Source organism: Phyllopteryx taeniolatus, chromosome 15, assembly GCF_024500385.1.
Source record: "Phyllopteryx taeniolatus isolate TA_2022b chromosome 15, UOR_Ptae_1.2, whole genome shotgun sequence".
In the NCBI taxonomy this organism is placed as follows: domain Eukaryota; kingdom Metazoa; phylum Chordata; class Actinopteri; order Syngnathiformes; family Syngnathidae; genus Phyllopteryx; species Phyllopteryx taeniolatus.
This window is the reverse complement of record NC_084516.1, coordinates 21,419,879-21,433,702: the sequence shown is the minus strand read 5'-3', so window position 1 is coordinate 21,433,702 and position 13,824 is coordinate 21,419,879. Positions and strand designations below refer to the sequence as shown.

The 13,824-nt window shown below is 42.7% G+C and overlaps 1 protein-coding gene across 4 annotated transcripts in view; it reads right to left on the bottom strand.

Annotated features, from left to right (window-relative positions):
* dcc (DCC netrin 1 receptor) overlaps nt 1-13,824 on the bottom strand; it is a 301,630-nt gene that overhangs the window by 84,728 nt on the left and 203,078 nt on the right. For 2 of the 4 annotated variants that reach the window (XM_061747156.1, XM_061747158.1), the window contains exons 14-17: nt 9,770-9,880; nt 8,593-8,787; nt 3,757-3,852; nt 622-860 (exon numbers count right to left, since the gene is read on the bottom strand). In XM_061747156.1, the coding sequence (XP_061603140.1) occupies nt 622-860; nt 3,757-3,852; nt 8,593-8,787; nt 9,770-9,880 (641 nt within the window). The remainder of the gene's footprint in view (nt 1-621; nt 861-3,756; nt 3,853-8,592; nt 8,788-9,769; nt 9,881-13,824) is intronic. The other 2 variants (XM_061747157.1, XM_061747159.1) reach the window with 1 other exon arrangement.

The window sequence follows — 13,824 nt, the reverse complement described above, 5'->3', positions numbered from 1 at the left end:
TCCCACATTTGAGAAATGTGTTTTTTGGCAAATTAATATTGACAGTATGAAAAAACAATATATTGTGGAAGCAACAGTGGTAATAAAATGAAGGATATCCGAATCTATAACCTTAATTCCCAATTATGTAATTAATCTTACACATTCCCATTTATAAAAATCTTACTGAAAGGACACAATTTGTATACTCTCCATGAGTATTAAAAAATTGATTTTAAAGCACTGGTGATTGCACATATTGGTGTGCAAGAAAGTTACGTGGCTATAAATGCTTACTGCTTTTTCACAAGGCGGTATGAGTCCGAAAAAGCGATTCTGTCCATTGCTAATCAATTATAGAATGTGGGCATACGATAAAGAAATCATTTCGAGAACTAAGCAGGAGCCTGCAGAACACATACCCGTAACGCCAACCCGTACAAAAAAGTTGATAATAATCAGTCCCTCGGCAGAAAGTGCCAAATATGGAGGAGAACGTTTCATACTGTATATCAATTCAGTGTTTTCTGTTATGCTGAGTCTAGTGTAGTTACGAGTCTGTTGTAATCATACAATGTCTCGTCTGCAACACTATTCGAGTGTAAATGATGGCGAACGTCTGCATTTTAACTGTGTGTTTACCTTGTACTTGCCGCTGGTGGAGTAGCTGGTCTTCCACTTGACTGAGTAGTAGCGGACCTCGGATGACTTCTGGTTCTTGGTCATGGAATTGTCAGCCCATGAAACACGGACTGAGTCCGAGGAGAGAGCCACAGCTTGGACCCCAACGGGGGGTATCATGGGTGTGCTGGTGTCTGACATGGGAGTGGGGTATTTATCAAAGAGATGGAAAAGGTCATCCTCAGATGGGTCAATGGGGTCTGATGTAGGGTTGGTAAAATGACCAGGGTGTGTGAAGCACATTCGCAGCGTAATTCATGTGGGGCAATGATTTGTATGGGTATGCCAGGCATACAGTCATGTATTTTGTTATTTGAGCACATGTGGTATAAAAGGAAATGAGTTAAAGATGTCAGAAAAAGCAACGCATGCCAGATGTGGAGGAGTGGGAGGGAAAAGGGAGAGAAGACAATTATGGAGAGAGAAAGACAATAATAAGAAGGCAGTTGGAGACAATAGTTGTCGCTATCAGCAAGAACTGAAGACATACTGAAGACACAGACGAACAGTTAAGAGTTGAATGTAGAAAATTCAATGGACTCATCAGGTCCTGTATTGTGACGTACACATTGTGATTCGGGAAAGCAAATGTGTTTTTTCTGATATTATTGTGATACGAATAAAAAGGATATGCTTCATGTCTGCCTGCTTCTGTGGCAGCAGTTGCAGGATAGGCAAACAAGAGCGGGACTGCATTATCATAAAACCGTGAATTCGGCTTTTCTTTTCTTTGACAAACTTAACCTTCAAAATAACCTTTTGAAAAGACGTTTGAAGCTGAACACTTCGTCACAAAGTGATGGTATTTTAGTCATGAACGATGAAATTGTTTGAGTGCACACACTATCATTTCCCAGGTATCATCAGAATTCTTGGTCAAGAACCATCTGTACCAATGACACCGATCTGTTTGAATTAGTGTCTTCGGTCTGTCAAAGAGCATGCTTCCTTTACGTGCATTCAGAAACATTTTACACATAAGCCATTTTTTATTAATGGGGTGATCAAATACAGGAGATTCCAGTTAAGAATATGTTTGCTCTATTAGGGTTTTCTTTCACCATATTATAAACAAATGTATTTTTGTTTCTTTTTCTCCCACGTTAAATCTTTAGTTTCTGACATGGCCCATCTGTCGTCACCATCATTGAGAAGCGCGGGAAGGCAGCAAAACCTAAAATAGACGCTACGACTGATGTCATGATAGAGCTGGAATGAGCACAGCACAGTGTAGAATACAATTTGGGAAAAAATGGTCTGCTTATTATTCCAGCTCTGCTAGCTCAGATCTATGGACAGTGAAACCTAGTATAGCCTACGCTGATTCGGGTTCACAAAATTTAATTGGAGCTCGGGGTTATTACTCGACTCCTTGTTTTTGGCTGAGAGCAACAGAAAGGTTCAGAGCTTTAAAATACACGAGCTGGAGGACATTCCGCCTACCACTTGTGAAGCACATTACTTAAAGAGCGCAGCTGAATTGGTGAGCAAAGACAATTTTGGGTGCCTTTTGATCAAACAAAGTTGCTTTTTTTTTTTTTTTTTTTTTTTGCTGATATACTCCATCTCTCTTTTAAACTCATCTGTGGGGTAGACTGCGTTGGTAAAGTCATTTTTTACACAGCTGACAGTTTCGTCATCCTACACATTTCATATCAGGGTTTTATCGTTCCAGACCATAACATGGCAAGTGGAATTGGAGGGGCAGGCGGACTGGCAGTGTGTAGCGTTATTACTGAATATATGGCTCAAAATATGCGTTGGGAAAGGTTGTGGCTATTTGTCTTTTTCTTAGATGGTTTGAGAGAGGCCATATACACAAAGGTGGACAAAACCTCCCTTAACAGAGGAGGGGGCTTACGGCATCACCTCATCATCATCTCCTCCTTTTGGCCATTCCAAAGAAATAATAGCAATCATTCTGCCTCTAACAAACAGCACTGCATCCTTGACCGTTAGGTAACGCCACAACCACTTTACCATCCATCCGTCCATTTACTAAACCACTTATTCTCACTAGGGTCCCGGGTATGCCGGAGCCTATCCCAGCTAACTGCGGGCACTCTGAATTGTTTGCCAGCCAATCGCAGCGCACATATAAACAAACATTCACACTCACATTCATACCTACAAACAATTTAGAGTCTGCAATTAAGCAACCATGCATGTTTTTAGGATGTGAGAGTACCCAGAGAAAACCCACGCAGGCACGGGGAGAACACAGGCGGGGCCGGGGATTTGAACCCCGGTCCTCAGAACTGTGAGGCGGCTGTGCTAACCAGTCGACCGCCGTGCCGCCTAGATCAAAGCCACCTGTTTGAATTCAAGATTTGTACTACTTTTTAAAACGTTTTTGTTCCCGGCTGAAGACATCGGGTGGGATGGTTGTGTTTCAAATGGATTTTGTCACTTTGAGGTTTTCGATTGTGTCGCCTTTGTTGAGACTTCATCCAAATGGGACATACCAGTCGGTTGGTGTTAGCGGGATGGCCGCGTTCATCCGGCTTGAATCCAAAATGTTACCACATCGTCGCGGTGACGGCGTGATAGGCTTCGGAACTAATCACATTTATGCCGCTCAATTTGCTGTAACTGCAGCTACCTGCTCACAATCAAGAGTACGCGAGTGCCCGCAATTCAAACGCACGTGCGCACACGCACACACACATACACACGGCTAATCAGACGGAGAGTCCCTGCTCTTCACCATCGCTGATTGGTTTAGAGACCACGATGATGAAACCCATCTTTGTGCCGGCTTTCAAGTTGAGAAAACGTTTTTTTTCCTCCTCAAATAACTGGGCACCTGAACGCCCACTCTGTTTTTTGTTGTTGTTTTTTTTCGTTATCGCCACACCATTCAGAAATTAGGCTGCATTTGCGCCAAAATTAGTCGCAGTCTGGAGTCCTGTTTTCCAGAACAAAATGTGTTTGACCTTAGTGAATCCACTGTACGTTGTCATTTCTCTTGCTCTGAGCTTGTCACTGCTTTCTACCATCATCAATGCTACTGTCAGTATCAGTATTGTCAGTTCTCATCATATTCTCCCACGGCTAAAAGGCGTTGAATCATAGACGTGATTCTAAATATCCTACCTGTCAGAGATCGAGTCACAGCACTCTCATACAGAGGAACTCCTTCTCCAGCGTTATTGAAGGCCTTCAGGGAAATCACATAGTGTGAGCTTGGCTCTGTCAGAGAGAAAAAGGGTTAAAGAGCTCTGAGGTGACATTCAGCTCATTATTGCACTTACGGATAACACTTTGAAAGTCATTTGCTTCTTCAGCTTTGATTTATTTCGCCCTCAACAGCAACTTCATACAGTCATCATTTTTAGAGCTGGATGAACAAAATATGGACAATTCATTTATTAAAAGATAACTATAATGGAAACCAGCAAATTACTAATGGGGAAAAAGTCAGATTGAGTATGGTTATGGGGTTGTAGTACTGTTTGTTTTTATCCACTTTCATCGTGAAAAGGACCTGTCTGTTAGTAAGCAGCATTTAATGACATGTCTAACAACATCCACTTTGAAATCATACAGTCGTTGAAGACTACAACAGCGCTGCTATTGACTTGCCGTTGTCCAATTTGTTCTTCTTTGAAACATGACGTGCTAACCCTAACCTCTAACATACAAACCCTAACAATCCATCTGAGAGATGGCAGCAGAAACATGTTACAATAGGAACAAGTGATTGTCGTGCAGTGTCTCATGGTGGCGAAGTGATGATGCTGCACGTTCTCTGTTAAGCGTCCCAACACTTGCATCAGTTAAACAAACACCCTCTCTGCTTCACTGCGTGCATTAAGGATCACCGCGAATGATAAATGCCATGTACATACTGTATGCAGATTCCATCCACCGTGTGCATGCAATATGACTCTTTCATTCCTGTTCCATTAGAGACCCAAGATGGGAATTTGCATCTGCGTGCAAGCATTCACACCATTTGTTAACGTCTTTTTGGCATGCACATTGCTTGTTGCGTGCAAATGAAGAGATGATTTCCACCTCAAGCAGCTCTCTTATTAAATTCCTCTAAATTATTGATGAGAATGAAGTCAGTATTTCATCAGCACAATTAATTTACAACACACTGGGCTGCTGTGTCAATATTGGCACTTCTTGGCGTGAGCAAGTTGATTTATGGAAAGTGGAAAAAAATTGTTGATTAAATATTTGCCATTGATAAGTAGGCTGTTGTTGCTCATGTGTGCGATCATTAAATAAATCAATTGTTTATTTATAAACCAAAAGAAAATAAGAAAATAAATAAAATAAAAAAAAGAAAATTGTCATAAATAGTCTGTGCATCAATCACTTACAGAAAAACACACATACAGATATATGTTGACAAAAGATGTCACTTTAGAACCCCACATTTTTTTTCATCATGTCATCAGTGGTGGTGTGGTTCCAGACCAATTTTATTTTTCCCTCGAGGTGCCTGACTGGGACAGGAGTTTCTCAGGGGCCACAGTCAACCCGATTCTAGCTAACGCTAAGTAACCTAACCACAACACAAAACCAAGCAAACTCGCAACAGTAGCCCATTCAAATCAACCCAGACCACAGAAGAGAGGCAGCTGAAGATCCTAAGCGCGAGATACAAATGGAGTTTGGGACACTAACAGAAAATATAGCTACAGTACTTTCCAAAAGTATTCACCACCCCCATATATATATATATATATATATATATATATATATATATTTATATATATACATATATATATATTTAGTGATTTATTTATACACACACACACACAGTGGATAGGAAATTATTCAGACGCCCTTAAATTGTTCCCTCTTTGTTATAGTGCAGCCATTTGCTAAAATCATTTAAGTTCATTTCCCCCCCTCAATGTACACACAGCACCTCATATTGACAGAATTGTTGACATTTTTGCAGATTTATTAAAAAAGAAAAACTGAACTATCACACAGCTTTTGAGGCTTTTTTGAGAATGATGTAACACCTGAATTTGGGGATCCTCTGCCATTCCTCCTTGGAGAACCGCTACAGTTCTGTCAGGTTGGATCGTGAACGTTGGTGGACATCCATTTTCAGGTCTCTCCAGAGATGCTCAATTGGGTTTAAGTCAGGGCTCTGGCTGGCCCATTCAAGAACAGTCACGGAATTGTTCTGAAGCCACTCCTTTGTTATTTAAGCTGTGTGCTTAGGGTCATTGTCTTGATGGAGGGTGAACCTTAGGCCCACTCTGAGGTTCTGAGCACTCTGGAGAAGGTTTTCGTCCAGGATATCCCTGTACTTGGCCGCATTCATCTTTCCTTCGCTTGCAACCAGTCGTCCTGTCCCTGTAGCTGAAAATCACACCCACAGCATGATGCTGCCACCACCATGCTTGCACTGTTGTAGGGCTGCAGTGATGGTTGACTTTCTAGAGCTTTCTCCCATCTCCCGACTGCATTTCTGGAGCTCAGCCACAGTGATCTTTGGGTTCTTCTTTATGGCTTTCTCAACAAGGCTCTTCTCCCCCGATTGCTCAGTTTGGCCGGACGGCCAGCTCTAGGAAGGGTTCTGGTCATCCCAAAGGTCTTCCATTTAAGGATTATGGAGGCCACTGTGCTCCTAGGAACCTTAAGTGCAGTATAATTTTTTTTGTAACCTTGGCCAGATCTGTGCCTTGCCACAATTCTGTCTCTGAGCTCTTCAGGCAGTTCCTTTGACCTCATGATTCTCATTTGCTCTGACATGCACTGTGACCTATAAGGTCATATATAGACAGGTGTGTGGCTTTCCTAATCAGATCCAATCAGTAATCAAACACAGCTGGACTCCAACGAAGGTGTAGAACCATCTCGAGGATGATCAGAAGAAATGGACAGCACCCGAGTTAAATATAGGAGTGTGACACCAAAGGGTCTGAATACTTACCACATCTGCGTCACAGTTCTGAGGACCGGAGTTCAAATCTCAGCCTCGCGTGTGTGGAGTTTGGATGTTCTCCTCGTGCCTGCATGGGTTTTCTCTGGGTATTCCGGTTTCCTACTACATCCCCAAAACGTGTGGTAGGTTGACTGAAGTCTCTAAATTGCCATAGGTGTGACTGTGAGTGTGAATGGTTGTTTGTTTATATGTGCCCTGCGATTGGCTGGCGACCGATTCAGGGTGTACCCGCCCCTCGCCCGAAGATAGCTGGGATAGGCTCCAGCACGCCCGCGACCCTAGTGAGGAGAAGCGGTACAAAAAATGTATTGATATATATGCTGTTGACAAAGTCTGCCAAAGTCTCCCAGAATTGGCAGCTGTTGTTTACTGGTGTTGTGGCTCAATGCAGGTAGAGAATGGGAGTGATGTATTTCCAGGTCACCGATATACAATATGACGAGATCGAACTCCAAAAGACGTGCCTCTCGTGCCTGTTGAATGTGTGGCATTGACGGAGCGGCCATGTGATGGCTTTGTCTATTGTCTGTTGTGCATAGACCAGAGCGAGAGCGGCATGGCTGCAGCGTTAACTCTGAGGAATAGAAAAGACAAGTCTTTGGAGTCTGGAACATGCTATTTTTGGTACAGTAACAGTTTTGGGTTTTTTTCAAGCCGTTCGCCTTTGGCAAAAGATTTGGAATGAGGAAGCACACTCCAGTAATTCCTTGTGGCTCCTTGCGATTGTACGTCAACAATGCCTCCATGACCAAGCACACCGCCATGGTAAGTTTGGATAAAATGTGAAACTTTCAAACATTTTCTCCCTTTTTTTATATTTATTTACAATGACTGTACTGGGGGTTTTAGGCCACAAAAAAAACTACAAAACAATAATTACGTACTTTGGCTGGGACAGGGGCAACAAAAGTCTGGAAAAGTTGAGGAATGCTAACAAAAAACCCCACCTACAGTCCGTAATATCATCAAAAACCGAAAACCAACATTGAAGGCTCGTAACCTTTGATCCCTCAGGCGGCACTGCATTAAAAAAAATTGTATAATTGTGTAAAGCATATTTCCATGTGGAAAATCATTTTCACTTAACACAGTTCGTCGCTACAGCGACAGTACAAATGCAAGTTAAAACTCTACCCTGCAAAGCTAAAGCTATATATATCAACAACATCAAGAAATGCCACTGGCTGGCTTCTCTGGGCCCAAGCTCATCTGAGATGGATTGACGCTAAGTGGAAAAGTGCTGTGGTCTGCAGGCGTTCACCTTCGACAAATGTATTCCTTAAATTAAATTACGTGTTATCCATCGCTACATATGTCTGTCTCTGAGTTTTTAACGACAGACAAAAAAGCAATAGATACAAGATTTCAGCAACTCACTATATAAATAACATTTATGATATTGTTGCAGGCTTGCTTGGTTTTGTGTCGCGGTGAGGTTAATTCATGTTGGGCTAGATGATACAATTTACTCAAACTGACGTTAACACCCAATTCCTAAAGTTAGCCAACAACATTTCTTGACCAGAAGTCTTACCTTGTAATAATACAATATTGTTCACGGAAACCCTTTCTTGCTTCTGACTGCCTCTCCTCGGGTGGATGGTAATTTCGAGCTTGCGGCGTATATACACAAAACATGACCACCATTTTTCGTGGTCCAATGCACCAAAGCGGAACTAAAATATCCTGTTGTCTAACTACAATTTTACTGGCGCGCTTTTATTTTGAAGGCCGACCCTTACGGGCTACACGATGTGTTATGCTGACGTAACCCGAGGGTTGCTGGTGGGACTGCCTCGTTGTTGTCTTGAGCCATTAATAAAAACTTGCATTGTGAAATATGTCTTTCTGTCTGTTTAACCTTTTCACCAAAATATGACAGACTAGACAGCGACTAAAATGCCCAGCCATGTACATTAGCACCGCCTTTTGCTTAGGCGTTGTATCACAGTTTTAATACAGTACCTTGTATTCTTCATTTGGAGGGCTGTCACCCTCCCTCATCTTCTCACCTAAGTTTTCGATGGAGAAGTATCTCTGCTTGCTGTCCACTCGAACTGTCTCTGCATAGGGACTTCCTACTCCATAGCCGATGATGTAACCGCGAACCAGGATGCTGGGGCTGAGGGGAGGCGTCCATGACATGATGATGCTGTTGGGGAGCGGCCTCACGTGGAGAGAGCTGGGCTGGTCTGGGACCTGACTCTCTGTAAAAACCCAAAGAACAAAATATCCCCCAAAATTGAAAAATACATAAATATTTTGTGTTCCTCCGGTTTATATCTACAATGATGTCCACAGGGTCTCGTTAAGGCTTCTTTATACTCATTAGTCTGAGCAGCTAATTGAGTATGTCATTTGTGTCGTCAGACTGAAGGTATTTCATTTTTAGTGAGATGTTTTTTCTTCTGTTGCTGCTCGCCTATTGTTGGATCTGCCTGCATTGAGCGCACCATACAGCTGTGACATTGCGCAAATAAGTGATTTTCTACACTCACCATCCAGTAGCTACTGCTAGCAGATGGAAACACTGTTATCCGAGTATTAAGCCCCAATAAGTCTTATAACTGTCCATCAGCTCAGATCACATGACCGTTCTCATGGTCTTGAGGGAAAGAAGCTCCCTTTCACTTCACTGAGTGATAATCCATCGAAATTAGACGAGTGGCTCTGCCCCACACCGTTGCACCACAGTTACCTTTTGTTTTGTTTTTTTTTCCCCTCGGCATTTTGCAGCTCATAATGTTGCTCTTTTGAGCCTGCCCTTCACAGAATGAAAAAAAAGTGATGCTTAAGCCTAAATGAACAACTCTCTTTGTAAAGAGGCCCAACAGTGGCCCTCTATCAAGAAGCAATTTTGCTGATCAAGTGCAATAGCTCATTGTCTGGAATAAAGCAGTGATTTACGAAAGCAAAACACGTTTTCGACAGTACACCGTTTCTTCAACGACTACTTAATTATGTAGAATTGGATTGTATTTTATTTCTCTCTTGTTCATTCATTCCCCACAACTCCTAAAGTAAAGCCTCCCTGCATGCATGTGTCTCGCCCTTTAAACTAGTTAAATATTTATGAGTATGTTGGAATAGGGGAGCTATTTACATGTTGTTTCACAGATCACTGCACTCACGCAAACCAAGGACACGCACACACTCAAACACACGTTTTGCCTCGGTGTGAATTCTCACCATCCAAATCATTCTCGGGTGTCTCAGCGGTATACCACTCACTGGGTGGACCTGTTCCATTCGTGGTCATGGCTGCAACCTGGAAACTGTACTGACTGCCCTTCTCAAGACCTGGAGGTAGAAATGATATCATACAAAAAATGAAATCATCCAGATAACACATTTTAAATGGGCTTTCATCATTGCAGCTCGAGAGGATGAAATTGTTTCAAATGGAACCATTGGTCCCTGAGGCATAAGAAGGAATCAAGTATATATTGATGTATCCTCCAGATAAATCCCTTTTAGTTTCTTAAGAATGTTTGACAAATATTTACATGCTGGGAGTTGAGTTAAAAACTATGTTGTCGATTGGTGTCTGGTGAGTATTACTTGGGCTAATGAGTAGAAAGGCCGTATCCAGCCACAAAACTAAAAATCATCAATAGCAAAAATTCACAGCAGCATTAACCAAAAGGACAATAGCATAATTCACAAACACTGGACTATTCACATGGGAAACAATTGGGGCTATCGTTAGGCTCTTTTACACACCGACTGGGCAATGTTTTGTATTCTGTATTGTTGAAAATGTCTCCAATTATTCGACCTTATTGGTTGACAGAATGTATTCATGGTGACATGTGGAATCACATCAGTCGAGCTCATGTAATGAGGGTGACCGGGGTGTGTCACATTCATCTATCCATTCATCCATTTTCTATCCCACTTATCCACGGGTAAACTGGACCCTATCCCAGCTGACATTATGCCAGAGTTGGGGTACACCCTGACACGATAACCAGCCAATTGCACGGCACATGTAGACCAGATAGACCATTTACACTCACATTCATGCCTAAGGGCAATATGGTCTCCAATGAACCAAAAATGCATGTTTTGGGAATGTGGGAGGAAGCCGGAGTACTCGGAGAAAACTCTCACTAGGACAAGAAGAACGTGCAAATTCCACACAATGAAATCTGCTGTCAATGATTAGTCAAGTCTTGTATTTGAATCTTGACCCTGTAAAGTCATTTCCGTGTTTTGTTTCTAAATACATTACATATGCTTGAGTTGAAACATCTGCAAAGACTGAGAACAATTTAGAACTGAATTGTTGAGATATAGTGTTCAAATCTTTTTCACCATCTCGCTTGTCCGGATTTTAGGGACTAACAACAAACCCAAGTACGCTCTTTGGCTTTCTGGCGTTAGTCGGCCCTGCCCTCCTTTACCGAGTGCCGTCATTCCATCGGTGGCTCTTTCGCAAAATTGCGAGTTACTTAGTAATAATAACTTGACCCATCTCTACCACGACAGCGTGCAGTTAGCCCTCAAGCTTTGCCTTCAACCTGAAAAAATGAAGTGTCACGCCACACGCAGCGCACGGAGCGAGGCGACGTGTATGCGTGCATGTGTAAGTGCGGGTGTATGTGTTCATGTGGGTGTATTTTGCGGTTATATATGGGAATGGAAGGAATGGGTTCTTGTATATTTCTTGCTAGTTGTCTGTTTTATCTTTGCAAAGCGCTTTGTGTTCCATTTGAATGTATGCAATGTGCTATATAAATAAACTTGATTTGATTTGAATTGGATGACTCCGCTACCGGTATGCGAGCCCGTTAGCAGCGAGTAGCCACTAGAGGGCTCGGGGACCCCCCGGACCGGCGGACTGGCATTGGGTCCGTCCAACACTCTACGGCCTCGCTACATCCGCCGCGCGTAGATCCACGCAACATAGACACTTAAGGGAATGTTAGCTGTTTATTAGAGAACGAGTGAGCTAGTGAGCTAATAAGGTAGCAAACTAACCAGCTAGCAAACTTGCTAGACCTGCGGCCGAGCCATCTGTTACATCAGCGCTTCGCTCTGTGTTGTTGCGAGTCGGTCCCCTCATAACAGAGACGCAAGTTATTTAGCCTCTAGTTGACTACAGACAATTGAGCACATTCTGTAGGAGCGAACGTATTTCATTTGCAGGTGAAGCTCAAGTAGGGCGTGTTTTCAACGCCGTCAGCGGACACGCCCATAGCGACCGCCAGCTTCGAGGTGGCCTCTATTTTTCATATATATGATATACTTGGTGATTTTTTTTGTTTTTGATTCATTCACATTTGCCAGGTTTGTTAACAATATTATTCTCTGTGGTGTGTCCAAATTTGAAGACATTTTATTTTCCCTTTGCAGGGCCTCTAAACCATTTAAAAAAATGTAAATGTGTCTGAGAGTTGTGAGCACATCTGCCTCCCACTCAGGAGAGCCAGGTTAAAATTGTGTGGAATTTGCATGTTCTGGTCCAGATAAACAATAGATAAGATTGGAACGTAACTGGTAGTCTGCCATTGCATCACAAGAGATCTAATCATAATGGTAAAGATTAATTTTTTTTTTGTCCAATGAAATGTTTTTTCTCTGTTTAGATCAGGTTTATAGATGCTGCTGTTTATTCTGCGGTATGGCAACTACTATACATATTTGTACTTTGGATTTTCAAAATCTATAGTGTAGATTCTACATCCGCACGGATGTTCAGACTGCCCGGACCAAAGAATAAAGGACATTTTAAAAAAGCATAAGAAAACCAATCAATCAATCAATCAACCCATCCATCCATTTTCCGTGCCGCTTCTCCTCACCAGGGTCGCGGGAGTGCTGGAGCCTATCCCAGCCATCTTCGGACGAGAGGCGGGGTACACCCTGAACTGGTTGCCAGCCAATCGCAGGGAACAACCATTTGCACTCACATTCAGACCTACGGCAATTTAGAGTCTTCCATTAACCCATCAGGCATGTTTTGGGGATGTGGGAGGTACCCGGAGAAAAGCCACAACCCAAGCATGCAAACTCCACACAGGCGAGGCCGGATTTGAACCTGGGTCCTCAGAACTGTGAGGCAGATGTGCTCATAAGACAATTCTAAACACTAAACACTTTAGTGTTAAGGGTTGTATCATTTCCATATACTGTAAGTCCGTGTGTGTGTGTGTGTGCGTGCGTGTGCGCGTGTGTGCCTATCCTTTTTTCTTATTGACTGAGGCAAGCATCACCTTTGTTACATATGAATGAACTGTGCATAGACTGAACATGAATCAAATTTGCGTTCATAAAGATTTCATCAAATGTTCTCGGGGTGACAACTGCTGATCACCCACATGGACACATGCGCACACGCTTAAACACACGCACACATGCACGTACACGCGTACAAACCTGACACGAGGAAATGAGCGAAGAAGATAACATCAATCAAAATAATGAAAAGGAAGATCAGTTTCATTTAAATCCTGCAGAAATAACAAAATAGCTGGTGGCAGGCACACAAATACTGTACAGTACATACCATATATGTAAATGTGTGCAAATGTCTTTTCACAGATGAAGAAAAAGAAACAATGAGAAGCCCATTGTGAACCCAATTCAAATTTCAGAAAGCCTCAGGCTTTTTTTATGGTGATTCTTTTTCCTTTGCAGCAGTGAACATTTTGTTGTTGTCATAACATTTTTTATGCACATTTTGTAATGTTAAAATACAATTTAAAAAAATGTACTGTGTGCTGCCATATTGATCGAATGTGACCAGATAACCCAAATACAGGAAGTCCTCGATTTACGAACGAGTTCCGTTCCTACGCTGGCGACGTAACACGAATTTCCGCGTAAGTCGCGAAATACTTCTGTTACGGGTATTGTCCCACGTGATTGTGATAGCAAGCTCAGTGCGTGTGGGCGTCGATGTGAGAGGGAGACGGGACTGCGAAGGAGGAAGGAGTGCGCGCCGGTGCGAGTGCGTACAGTGGCAAGCGTAGTGACGGCGACCGGGGAAGAGGAGCGATTAGCGAGGGACCCGTTGACGTGGAATGTGCAGAGGAGCTAATAAAGCCATTCAAGCAGCAAATCGGTGCTTCGTGCCTTTATTGTTGCCGCCATCCACGGGTGACCGTAGCGGGAAAGGTTAACACTTCGTATAAAGACACTAAAAGACGTTAAAATAAAAAAATAGGATGCTGATAAGAGTGATTTTTCACTATCAGCATCCTGAGGGCGAAAAAGGCAAAGATACTCCCGGCGAGTAC